This window comes from Mya arenaria, chromosome 4 (genome assembly GCF_026914265.1).
Source record: "Mya arenaria isolate MELC-2E11 chromosome 4, ASM2691426v1".
In the NCBI taxonomy this organism is placed as follows: Eukaryota; Metazoa; Mollusca; class Bivalvia; order Myida; family Myidae; genus Mya; species Mya arenaria.
Window position 1 is genome coordinate 18225788 of NC_069125.1, and position 13836 is coordinate 18239623.

At 38.0% G+C, this 13836-nt stretch overlaps 1 protein-coding gene across 2 annotated transcripts in view; it reads left to right on the forward strand.

Annotated features, from left to right (window-relative positions):
- The window catches only part of LOC128231192 (pre-mRNA-processing-splicing factor 8), a 53460-nt gene that overhangs the window by 5014 nt on the left and 34610 nt on the right, over positions 1 to 13836 (forward strand). For both annotated transcript variants that reach the window (XM_052943684.1, XM_052943685.1), the window contains exons 8-16: positions 2734 to 2853; positions 7704 to 8014; positions 8513 to 8822; positions 9623 to 9757; positions 10230 to 10439; positions 10739 to 10855; positions 11068 to 11184; positions 12707 to 12870; positions 13336 to 13552. In XM_052943684.1, coding sequence (XP_052799644.1) covers positions 2734 to 2853; positions 7704 to 8014; positions 8513 to 8822; positions 9623 to 9757; positions 10230 to 10439; positions 10739 to 10855; positions 11068 to 11184; positions 12707 to 12870; positions 13336 to 13552 — 1701 coding nt within the window. The remainder of the gene's footprint in view (positions 1 to 2733; positions 2854 to 7703; positions 8015 to 8512; positions 8823 to 9622; positions 9758 to 10229; positions 10440 to 10738; positions 10856 to 11067; positions 11185 to 12706; positions 12871 to 13335; positions 13553 to 13836) is intronic.

The following is a 13836-nucleotide window of genomic DNA, read 5'->3' on the forward strand; positions in this document are numbered from 1 at the left end:
ATAAAAAAATGCTCTTGTGTAAACAATTGGTTGTGAACACGATACAGTCTTCAGTTTTGATTGTATCTCAATGAAACTGGTACAGTATCTAGATATCCATTAGAGCTCGGTTCCTTTCGAAAACCAGCCAGATCCACCCATGAATGCCTAGATTATGGGCCAAGAAAGTTTTAAAGAAATGGTTTCTATTTTTAGCCAGGTCTGCATAAGCGAATTCTATTTTTAGCCAAGTTTACATGTACATGTAAATTCAAGTCTAGAGTTAAGGGAGACAATTTGCAAGTCTAGGATTTTGAGAGACAATTTGCTTTTTGCTTCTGCAGTTGATTTTGTGAATTACTCTGCCTTGTTCTTGTTGAAAGCCCAAAGGCCATTTTTTGTGTCGCCTGAAAAGACAACATATAGGGGTTACTTTTGTCAGCGTCAGTGGCTGTGGCTGCGGCGTCCGCGTCCCATTTTCGCTTGTCCGGGGTATATCTCCTAAACTATTAGTGGTATCAACTTGAAATTTCATATGTAGATAGATCTAATTGAGGGCAAGTGCAGTGCACAAGAACTGTTATTCTTGCTTCCATATTTTTAGAGTTATTGCCCTTTGTTATTTTTCATGCTTAAAGTTTTGTCCGGGGCATATCTTGTAGAATATAAGAGTTATCAACTTGAAACTTCATAGCTAGATAGATCTCATTGAGGGCAAGTGCAGTGCACAAGAACCGTTACTCTTGCTGCCATATTTTTAGAGTTATTGCCCTTTGTTAATTTTCTTGCTTAGGTTTTGTCCGTGGCATATCTCGTAAACTAAAGGAGGTATCAACCTGAAACTTATTCCGTAGGTATATCTGATCGAGGGAAAGTGCCGTGCACAAAAACCTTAACTCTTGCATCTATATGTTTAGAGTTATTGCCCTTTGTTAATTTTCATGCTTAAAGTTTAGTCCGGGGCATATCTTGAAGAATATAAGAGGTATCAACTTGAAACTTCATAGCTAGATAGATTTCATTGAGGGCAAGTGTAGTGCACAAGAACCGTAACTTTTGCTGCCATATTTTTAGAGTTATTGCCCTTTGTTAATTTTCTTGCTTAGGTTTTGTCCGTGGCGTATCTCGTAAACTATAGGAGGTATCAACCTGAAACTTATTCCGTAGGTATATCTGATTGAGGGAAAGTGCAGTGCACAAAACCGTAACTCTTGCATCTATATGTTTAGAGTTATTGCCCTTTGTTAATTTTCATGCTTAAAGTTTAGTCCGGGGCATATCTTGAAGAATATAAGAGGTATCAACTTGAAACTTCATAGCTAGATAGATTTCATTGAGGGCAAGTGCAGTGCACAAGAACCGTTACTCTTGCTGCCATATTTTTTGAGTTATTGCCCTTTGTTAATTTTCTTGCTTAGGTTTTGTCCGTGGCATATCTCGTAAACTATCAAATGCCACCTACACTTGAAAGTTAAATGGCAACATCATTGTCTATAAATGAATAAAATGCCAATCTAACAGCTATAATGTCGACAGTAAATAATTCGTCAGGCGACACATCCGACTCGCTGAGTTCTAGTTTAGCTTTAAGTTCTGTAGTTTGTGCATTCATCTTAACAAAATTGGTTGTGAATGTTTAAGTTATGCACCTGGTGTCATTACTGGCCACACCCAGGGTTCACAGGTTTGGTAAACATAAATCTGGAAAGGTTTGAAAATCTTTTTGTGTGTTCGTGCATCCATCTCAGCACAATTGATTGTGAATGTTTGTTGAAATTGATCAATGTTGTCCTAGGATGCCCTTGACTTTGACCTTTTAACCAACTTTTTTTAACTTTTAAAACTACAGAAATTTTTACTATGAGTACAGTTTTGAAAGCATTTTTTTTTGTCAGATGACTTTTACTTGGCACATATTACAATAGTTCATGCAACTAATCTGCTTACAATACTTTCTGGGCTCAGATGTTGAACGTGCTACGTTTTCAGGTAACTGAAACACAAAACATAAACTATGTCTGTTGCCTTTTACCCATACATACATGCTCTGGATTGAGATGACCACAAAAGCCATGCCAGTAGAGCATAGGCCCTTTTGGGCCTCTTGTTTCTGAAAAGGATGTTGAGATAAGGTAGACAGTAAATGCTATCTTGCAACTAAGTAACTGATAATGAAGGACTCTTTTTCCAATGATATTTGATGAAAATTTCACACCATACCCAGACCAAAAAAGTGTATAGTTTCCTTCAATTCTGTGTCAGAACAAAAAAATATATTTATTTTGTTCCTGCATTATGCTGTCATGAGAATCCAATTATTCCTACTTAATGTTAATGTGATTCTAAGAATAAGATTATTTGTGTTTATTTGAAACTTAATTAGGAACAGCCCTGGGATGATTTCAGACAGGAGTCAAGATCAATGCAACAATATTCCCTATAACTTGAGTATAAGGTCCCATTAAGTCCCTGATAATTGTCAATTGTATAGTGTACAAGAATCAGACCAATCACTTGTTCCTTCCAGGTTCACCTGTGTTGGTATTAAAATGCTTGAACCCCATGAGCTTCAGGGGGCTTCGCCCCCTCTGACCCCCACAAGAGCGCTGCCCTGGACCCGTAAGGGGGCCCCCTTAACCCCCCGCAAAAAGTGGCGACAACTTTTTAGAACCCAGGGGGAACCCTGCTTTTAGTCACTGATAATTGTCAATTGTATAGTGTACAAGAATCAGACTAATTGCTTGTTCCTTCCAGGTTCACCTGTGTTGGTATCACTGGCCGAACATCGTGTTCATCAAGACAGAGGATCCCGATCTGCCTGCCTTCTACTTTGATCCTCTCATCAACCCCATATCTCACAGGCTTACAAACAAGGTAGGAAAATATGTAATGTATGGTCTTTAGCGTTATAAATTTTAATTATATTGCAGTGATTGTGAAAACAATTATTTCTCTTGTTGATACGATGTTGCGCCAGAGTTTGGTCTTGTGTTGTGTGATAATCTGGGGAAAGTTCGGCTTGGTTACTAACCAAACTTGCATGCACCCAGGTCGGAAATGTTCTGAGCTGATAATGAAGAAAACTAACATTGTTTGCTCAATAAATATTTGAACTTATGCAAGACATGTGTCTCTGAACATTTATAGATATATATGAATAGATTTAATGTAAGTTGAGTCTTTAAGGGGTAACAAATAAACATAGTTATTCTGTTTTGGTGATTTTGTTTTCGTGAAGTTGGCATTTTTCACTTGCAGTCTGTACGAAATGCACGGCAATCGCATGAATATTGTAGGCCCGCGTGTCCGGCAATAATTTTAGGGAAAAATCTGTTGTTTATTGATTATGTGTCAAAAGTGTTTCTTGTTAATTTAATTAACTAACCCTTGTTTACAACATAAATTCAGGGCTTTCAATTGATCTGGGTTTTGAAGCACAGAAATCATAAATGAAATCGAAATTGACGCATCATTAATTTGTGCAATGCGTCAGTTTTAACCCGGGATAATTTCAGGGCAAAGATTCGGTATCATTTGAAAGGAGCAGCAAGGCAAGCTCTAAATGTTTGTTTGATCAATTAAAGTCAAAAGCAATTAACTGCCGAAGTGACAAGTGATTATCAATCTGGAATCTGACCGTTACCAACTCAAACTAATGACGTAATTATAAACTCCGCCCATTATGCAAATTAACAGATATCTTCGGCTTTTTCGCTAAGTACGATGGTTTGAAAAACAACAATGCTAAAATATATATATATTTTTTTTTTATATCTTGTCTTACATGAAATTAATGAAATTTGTATTCGTTCTTAATGTGTAACAGAAAAGAATAAACATTTTTCGTAGCACATGGTCTAAAAAGCGCGGGAAACAGGTGCACGCTTACTTCCTGTCAATTTTAATGAAAGTGAAAGAAGAACTGCGTAAATCGTTGTCAGTGTAAAGTTCTATAACAAAAGAGTTTTATTGTTATGCGATTAATGAAAAATAAAAAACAATGTTGCAATATTGACAATAGGAACGTTGAATGCTTTTGTTTACTTCAGGAAAAAATATGAAAAACTTGATAGTGAAACCGGAAGTACAAATATGTTGTTGCAATTAAACAATCGATGGTGCATATAGGAGTCAGTGAGTGACAAGGATGCATAGGGTTACATAACGAGTAATACATGCATAATTCCTGTTTCACTGAACATGCATTAAATAAATAATACGTTCATAGGAGTCAGAACATATTTTTCCAAGTTTTGACTCTTGGAATTTGTTTACCACCCAAGAGACTGAGAAGGAAATAAGACAACAAAGTATTCTATAAGATTCAGGGATGATAAAATTCCGGATTAATCCGGAATTCCGGATTTAAGGCCTCACGGATCGATTTTGAGATTAATGTAAATCCGTTGAGTTTTTTTTCTAGGGGGGGGGGGGGGTACAGGAGCGAATCGAGCTCAGTTCGAACAATATGGGTACGAAAGGTGAGTTTTCCGGAAGTGTAAAGCCGGAAATTAACGAACCTATTTACGTCTTGGCAATCGAGCTATATGATTGGTTAAGATAGCATCCGGTGATTACGGAAATTACCGATGGGACTAGAAGACAGTATCCGGATGGTCGTACCCGGATATGACAGACGACGAAGACGAATAAACGGGTATTGGAAAATTGGAAAAAAAAACGACCACCACCAACTTCTAAAACATCGATTCGTCGATTTTAAGGGTATATTTGCCATTTATTTTCAAGAGAAATTCACGAAACGTTTCTTTTTAAGTTAATAGAAAGTGATCAAACTGATAATGAATTTTGCGCATGTAGCATTATTTCGGACATCCCGATTCGGATTGTGTCATAATAATCGATTTTTATTTTACAAATTTTATTTGGCTGATTGAAGTTTACGCTGTAAACCGTTTCTTTATTATTCTCATAATGTTTGAAGCATTGTTCTCAATAAGAAGTGGCTGTTGACCATAATGGGAGATTCAAATGAAAATTGGTTTGGTTCAAATTTAAAAAAAAATGAATACATATTTTGTAGTAGTAATACATATTACGTAGAGGCAGTCATTTTATTTTCTATTGAGACAGTTCAACAAAACGTCTTGAGGACCCAGTTTGAGTGAGATTTAAATTCTATATTTGTAATTTGTATTTCCAGGTATGTTGATGGTTACAAAAGTCAGGGATGAACAGACACCACAGTCAGTGCATCCAGTTGTTCCTGTCAATGACTGACAATTCAATCCAGAGGCCATGATACTTGGATTTATGGCTGAACTGGCACCACAGTAGTGTGCCTTACTTAAGACACTTGCCAAAGATACAAAAGCGAATAAAAACTTCAAAGGTGTACAGCATCATACAAGATGACTTACAGAGTGGCTAGCCATTTCAATGATGAACATGTGGGGGTTAATGGATCTCGGTTTTGTTTCAACTAAGACAAGTCAACAAACACAATGAGAAAATTGTTGCAGCTATTTTTCTGCTATAGAGGAAGAAATAGTGTTGAGACATTTGGCCTCCTTAAAAATCACTAGGGCTGATTCTGAATCAATTTTCATAGAATTTGAAAGACTGTTTGAGAGACTTGAACTGCCATGGGACAATAAAGTTTTTGTGCTACTGGACTCATGTAACACCATGAGGGGAAAAAATCTGGCTTAGGGACCAGAATACGTCAAAGTCCACCATGTCCACAACGGCTACGCTGCCAAATCATTTAAGTCCCGCTTGGATATTACTTGGAATAATATATATAATAATTAATAACAATATATTCTCATCAAATGTGCAGAAAATGGAATAAATACTCATTATATGATACTTAAAATTGAATAATTAACACTTTTACAATAAACTTTTGCAAGCATGATAATCGATACGTTGTTCACTATTATAAATCAAACATCCCACAGTGTAGACTGTTCATACACAGGCATTTGATCATAGCCAGTTGAGTTTTATGGGAAGTGGACAACTGAACCAAAATGTCAGGTACATGTCTTATGCCTGTGACTTCAAGTAAAAAAAGTAAATTTAACTTTGTTTAAAGACAAAAGTGTTAAACTTCACTGCTAAAATTCCTGATAATTGTTCTGATTGTGGATGTCTCGTGTTGAACACAATTATATCTACCAAACCGAAAGGTGTACTCCATGAACACTATTCTAAGGCAAAAAAGGGTATTAGAATCCCTGAAATATGGAAAGCTTCGGGGGGGGGCTTCGCCCCCCTTATCCCCCCACCAGGGCTTTGCCCTGGAATCGTCGGGGGCCTTAAGCGGCCCCCTGAACCCCATGCAGAAATTTTCAGGATTGGCAACTTGGCTCTATTATCATCCCTGAAGATTATATTTCTTATTCCTTGAATTTTTTCTAGAATTGAAAGTGGATTAATACCGCTGATCTTTATAGGAAATAGAAATTGTATTTTTCTGCCCCCGAAGGTGGGCATATTAAAAACGCACCGTCCGTTCCGGCTCTGTAACTTTCCCTTGTATGGACACATTTTAAAATAACTTGCCACGTGTGTTCCACATACCAAGACGACGTGTCGCGTGCAAGACTCGTGTCCCTACCTCAAAGGTCAAGGTCACACTTAGTGTTTATTCACAATGGAGTGCTGCATATAAGGACATAGAGTATAGGTTGTCATGTCCGGGCTGTAACTTTCTCTTGTATGGACAGATTTTAAAAGAACTTGCCACATGTGTTCCACATACCAAGACGACGTGTCGCGTGCAAGACCCGTGTCCCTACCTCAAAGGTCAAGGTCACACTTAGTGTTTATTCACAATGGAGTGCTGCATATAAGGACATAGAGTATAGGTTGTCGTGTCCGGGCTGTAACTTTCCCTTGTATGGACAGATTTTAAAATAACTTGCCACATGTGTTCCGCATACCAAGATGACGTGTCGCGTGCAAGACCCGTGTCCCTACCTCAAAGGTCAAGGTCACACAGTGTTTATTCACAAGGGAATTTTGAATATAAGGACATAACAGTGTAGGTTGTCAAGTATGGGTGGTATTTTTTATGTTCAGAGGCAATTTAAAATAACTTGCCATATGTATTTGACATGTAAAGGCAAGATCAACTTTTCATGTACTGACCTTGTTCATAGGTCAATGTCACATTCGGGGGCATTCGTCACATACTGTGACAGCTCTTGTTCATTTATGTTTCGGAAGCTATTAAACCAAGTATAGATAATCATTACCTTGCAATGCCATCTTATGACAGATAATAACTATTATTTATGAAGAACGACCAAGAATTTAGAAATAAAACGGACAATGACTCTTAAAGATTTGATTTTGACTCTTGAAAATCAGACCTCATTCATCAGAGGTTTGATAATGATAAATCTAATGGTATGGTACGCACAGCATCATCACTCTGGTTTTATATTACGAGAATGACTAAAATGTACATAACATTTTCGGACCTGCTAAAACTGGTCCGGTCCTGCAATGCAAACAGTATTGCAGGACCTTGTGTCCTGCAATGTGATTATGACTTTCGTACGGACTGCACTTGAGATTCTTTATGAATATGGTCCGAGGTCTGAATAGGCTGTTTATTGGTTAATAAAATACTGCCATTATTTTGTTTGTAATATTTCATGCATTTTCTTCAAAAAAGTAAACACTGTTTATTATCATCATGAAAGAATTGCATGTAAAGGAAAACAAACTAAACTTTGTTTTGTATACAGTTTGTAGATCCACTACCAGACGATGACGAGGAATTTGAGCTTCCAGAATATGTTGCTCCGTTCCTTGCTGAGACACCACTGTACTCAGATAACACTGCGAACGGCATTGCCCTGCTGTGGGCACCTCGACCGTTCAACACACGCTCCGGGCGTACACGGCGGGCGATTGATATACCGCTGGTGAAGAACTGGTACAGGGAGCACCCGCCATCTGGGATGCCAGTGAAGGTGCGAGTGTCATACCAGAAGCTACTGAAGTACTATGTGCTCAATGCGCTGAAAAGCAAGCCCCCGAAGTCACAGAAGAAAAGGTATTGTACTGTACATTATACTTTTAAATTATTAAAAACAATTATAGTCTAATTCTAAGTTTAATTCTTATCTTTTATTTGGAAATGATGATATTGAAATGTTTTTTGCCTTTGCGTTTGAATTTTCAAAGAAATATTTTTTCTTGAGAAGTTAATTGATAAAAATGAATTTGCTTACCTGTGTATATGTTTCTTTCCAAGTTGAATAAAAATCTAATCCTTTAACAATGTGCAGTTTCTATTCATGTTCATGTCTTGCAAGTAATTGAACTGAAGTTTTTAAGATATTCAAATGAAACTTGGTACACATGTTGCCAAAGACAGTATGCACATGTATAGCAAAGCACATTACTTTGACTTAAATGATAATAAATTGTTGAGTTATTTCCTGTTTTCATCTAACAAAACAAGATCAGATGAGCATTGGGGCTGGGGTGCGGTACTCTTGTTTACATTTGCATATATTTCGTATGGAAACATTTTCTCTCATGCTTACAGGTACCTGTTCCGATCTTTCAAAGCGACCAAGTTTTTCCAGACCACACAGCTGGACTGGGTGGAAGTAGGACTCCAGGTGTGTCGCCAGGGTTACAACATGTTGAACCTGCTCATTCACCGGAAGAACTTGAACTACCTTCATCTGGACTACAACTTTAACTTGAAGCCCGTCAAGACGCTCACCACAAAGGAGCGTAAGAAGTCGAGATTCGGTAACGCCTTCCACTTGTGTCGGGAGGTTTTGAGGCTGACAAAACTGATTGTTGACAGTCATGTCCAGTATAGGCTGGGCAATGTGGATGCATTCCAGGTAAATACTGAAAAAAATAATAGAGAAAAGTATATTTCACGTTTCATGTTTCGTACTTAATATCATTGAACAGTGACAAACGAGGCTTAATTAACGTAGTTATAGTCTATGGGAATTTTTGCCTAGGCTTATTTGCAATGATGTGGGGAATTATCCACACATTGCATTTTATGCAATTTCTTTGAATTCATATTTTTATGTGATTTTATCTACAATAGATGAAGCCTTTCGCATCTACCAGAATAATATGCTCTTTAGAGCAAATTGATCTTTTTTTGTTGAATTATCATAAAATAGATATAAACCCTGAAACAAACACATATAAACTGTTAAATTGCAAGTGAGAAAATACCAAGTTAACACTTATTGTATGGCTTGCCGGTCAATAGTCAAAACTATTTGCCCTAATCAGGACAGGACCAGGGAACTATTGCTTCAGACAGATCGTATTATCACTAATATTCTATTATTAAAGTGCAATGTTGCAGCTAAAAGTGCATCGAGTGCTGGCAAGAAGTACTGTACATTCACATTGTCATGTAATAACATATAGATATTAACTGCCTTTTGAGTGACTGTGCATAATGTCAACCTCAGGTAAATACCAAACAAAAACTTTCATTACGTCAGAGGGGCACAGTGCGGCAGATGGTAGTAGTGCATTCAAAAATGTTGCCCTTGAGTTTTACACTATAGAAGTATAAATGTACATCGAGTCTATGTAAAACAGTTTTGCATATGTGCATGTAAAACGCCAGTCATGGCATTGATTCTTCATGCATATTCTGTACTACTTACAGCTGGCAGACGGTATCCAGTATGTGTTTTCCCACGTTGGTCAGCTGACGGGCATGTATCGTTACAAGTATAAGCTGATGAGGCAGATCCGAATGTGTAAGGACCTGAAACACGTCATCTACTACAGGTTCAATACTGTGAGTAGATTTATGGCTTAGATATGGTCTAATCAGCTTATTTTAAGGCCTATTTTATTTCGGGCTCTACGAAGCATGTCTGGCTCATAAGGTACACTTTTTTCGAGGGCAGCCACGTCTTAGTCTCACTAATTTTTCAACTTTTGAAGAACTTTTCATAAATCCTTCAAACTTGGTCTATGCATTAGTCATGAGTAATAAATAACCCTGTTGTTTTGGGGGTTAGTAGGTCAAGTTCAATGTGACCTTGAAAAATGCTGCTAGAGGATGTCTGGTATTGATTATGATTATTAAAATTAATTACGTAACCAGAAGGACTAAACAAAATATTGTGTTTCTGAGTTTTCTGTGACCCCTTCGAGAACTGCTAAACAGACTATTTATTAATTTTAAAAGTTTATTACATTATTAGCATCATATACTTGCATTCTGTGTATTATTGGAAACACTATTAACCTATTTATATTTGTAGGGCCCTGTAGGTAAAGGTCCAGGGTGTGGTATTTGGGCCCCAGGCTGGCGTGTTTGGCTGTTCTTTATGAGAGGGATCACCCCACTGCTGGAACGCTGGCTGGGAAACCTGCTGTCTCGACAGTTTGAGGGGCGTCACTCAAAGGGCGTGGCTAAGACTGTGACGAAACAGCGCGTGGAAAGTCACTATGATCTGGAACTCAGGGCTGCTGTATGTACATGATTCATTTTGTCTGCATGTCTATAGATAAGTTATGAAGACAAACATTAATGGCAAATTTTATGCTTTGTGTCATGGCAAATGAACTATAATTGAAGTTTGCTTCTTTGAGTGATTCAACTGAGGTTGATTGAAAAAAAGATATTTTTAATGTGCTAAAATTTTGAGATACTCATGACTTCCCTATGCCAAATGGGAATCAAACAGAGCGAAGTCCATACCATCCTGTAGCATATGGCGATGATTTTTTTTATCCTCAATACTTAACTTAACATTTTCCAACGCTACAGGTGATGCATGACATTCTGGACATGATGCCGGAGGGTATCAAGCAGAACAAGGCGCGCACCATCCTACAGCATCTCAGTGAGGCATGGCGCTGCTGGAAGGCCAACATTCCCTGGAAGGTAGGTTTAAAGTTATTTGTAGATCTTTGTATATAAAAAGGTCATCCAGTTAGTATTCCATTTATGATTAAAAATAACATTTGAAGAATATTGGTATTCCATGTCAAACATGAAATTATGAAGTCTCATCTGTACACGGTGAAGTCATTTTTTGTAAACACTATTGCACACTATAAGAATGGTTATTTTAACTCATTCTTGTGGTATTCCAGGTACCAGGTTTGCCAATCCCGATTGAGAACATGATCCTGCGTTATGTGAAGGCGAAGGCTGACTGGTGGACAAACACCGCCCACTACAACAGGGAGAGGATCAGGCGTGGTGCTACAGTGAGTAAATTCTCAAAAATTATCAACCTTATGAATTATTTTAATCTCAGAGCTTCCAGGGCCCTTAAGCCCCCTGGACCTCTTAAGCCCCCTGGACCCCCTAACAAGGGCCTTGCCATGGATCCAGTGGGAGCTTGAGATTCCCCCTGAACCCAAGATCTTTTTCAGGTTTTTGGAAAAAAATTCACCCATGGAATGTAGGATTAAGCTGAAAAGTTCCTACAACTGGTTCCGTATTCAATGATCAAACTTAAGTTTAAGATTAGAATTTAAGTGTTTTGATTGGCCTGCATATTTAATTGAACAATAGGCTGAATGGAATCACAGAGGCATATCTAAGGATAAGTATAAAATCACTCATGACTACTGGCCCTGGTGTTGATATATGTTACTGCCTTAAAGATTCCTCCCCCTACTCCCATCTCCCCTCCCATCTCCCCCACATCCATCTCCCCTCTGTTAGTGATAAGTCAAATTGAAAGTGGTCTGTGTGTCAATTCTTGAAATAATACTCTATGACATGAGGTGATCTCAAGTTATTTTCTGATCTGAAGCATAAGACTGGTTAATGATGCGTAAGTAAAAGGTCTGATAATACACCATGCCGTCTGCAACCCTCGCCCACCTCCATTTTTAAACATTTTCATTGTACACCATTGGGGCCTCACTGTTCAAGCTTGCAGATTGGGGCTAGTGTGTTGTACATAGACTGACTGCCGGGGATTATTGCTTCTGAGTGATTTTAGACTGGTTACTGGGACAAAATCCTCAGGAAAACAGGGTGGAGGTGTGTGGATATGCATGGTGTATATATGTGATCACATAGCAAATTCTGAAACCAGTCTGACTTTTAACGTGAAGAATTTTCATAAAGTTTAGAGGGATGTAAGAAATGCATGTTCATGTATATTAAACATGCTTGTTACTTCACTTTGAATCATATGTGGCTATGCTATTTTAATGACAATGAAGCACTGATTGTTGAAAAAAGCAATGTTGTAGGCAAAGTATCAGAATGTTATTTTAAATCTAGTAGAAATTGTTGAACTGGAGCTGATTTCTAGATACAAACAAAACTTACCACAGCGGTGTCAATTAGCAGACATATTAAACATTAGAAAACTCTCAAAAACATCCAAGAAATTATACTTTGGCATTTCAAAAGTTGATGAAAATCAGTGTTCCAAAAAGGATGGTTCAAATAACAGTTGGGCTGTTTCAATTTTGGAAAAATAAGACAATTTTTAGTAGAATAAGTATCAGCTGGTTGGTTAATTTTGTATAAATTTGAAACGGTTGAACCAAAACTTATTGCGAACCCTGCAAAATGCCAAAAAGCAATGACTTGAGCATGTTCTTGATTGTTTTAGAACTTATCAAAGTCAATAAAACAGCCATTGTCTGCATTCCCTTAATGACTATGTTGCATAGTATTAAATCATCATGTGTCTACTAGACTGTAAGCTTGGTTTCTCAATCATAATGACAAATCTCTATAATAAATATGTGATCTCCACCCCAGGTTGACAAGACCGTGTGCAAGAAGAACCTTGGTCGCCTCACACGTCTCTATCTGAAGGCTGAGCAGGAGAGACAGCACAACTACCTGAAGGATGGGCCGTACATCACTCCTGAGGAGGGCGTGGCCATCTATACCACAACTGTGCATTGGCTTGAGAGCAGAAGGTGGGTGTTATGTGGATTAGTGTCTTAATGGGTAGACATTTTGTTATAGCCCTGTCCACCCGTCTGACATCCTTTGTTTCCGATCAATAACTATAGAATGCTTGGACCAAGGAACTTCATACTTGGTTTGCAAGTTGGTCATGACCAGAAAATGACCCCTATTGATTTTGTAATCTGAAGGTCAAGGTCATGGTGAACATGAGGTGAATAAAAAGTTTTCACTCAATAACTGAAGATCCGTTGGCCCAAGAATTTCATACCTGGTTTGTGACTAGTAGATGACTCTTATTGATTTAGAGATCAGTAGGTCAAAGGACAAGGTCGTGGTGACCCTGAGGTGACTAAATTTCATGTCCATCCTTGATTATTATTAGCTACAACCACACAATGGGGAGACAAGAGCTTTTTCAAAAAAGCAATCTTTATTTTGTCTTGTATTTCATTGAATTAAATTTTCAATTTCAGGTTTTCTCCAATTCCATTCCCCCCACTGTCATACAAGCACGACACGAAGCTGTTGATTCTGGCTCTGGAGCGTCTGAAGGAGGCGTACAGTGTAAAATCTCGCCTGAACCAGTCACAGCGAGAGGAGTTGGGCTTGATTGAACAGGCGTACGACAATCCCCACGAGGCCCTGTCCAGAATCAAACGTCATCTGTTGACACAGAGAGCCTTCAAAGAGGTAAGGCTATTTGAAGATTATTATATGTTTCAAAAAGTGAAAGCAAAAAAAGGTAATGCATGTATCAGGGAAGTGATTCGTTGGCTGATTTCCACTGAACTAACACCTCCAGTGACAAAAAAAATGTTGTTTTTTTAACTGTTTTTCTTTTCAAATTTGAAGTCAAGAGAGCCCTAAAAAGGACATCATAAAGGCTTCCCCCAATTTGGGAACTAAACCACAAAACCCATCGCCAAAACGTTTTCAGCCCTTCATGTGCGAGGTCAATCACATTCCTGTGTAAT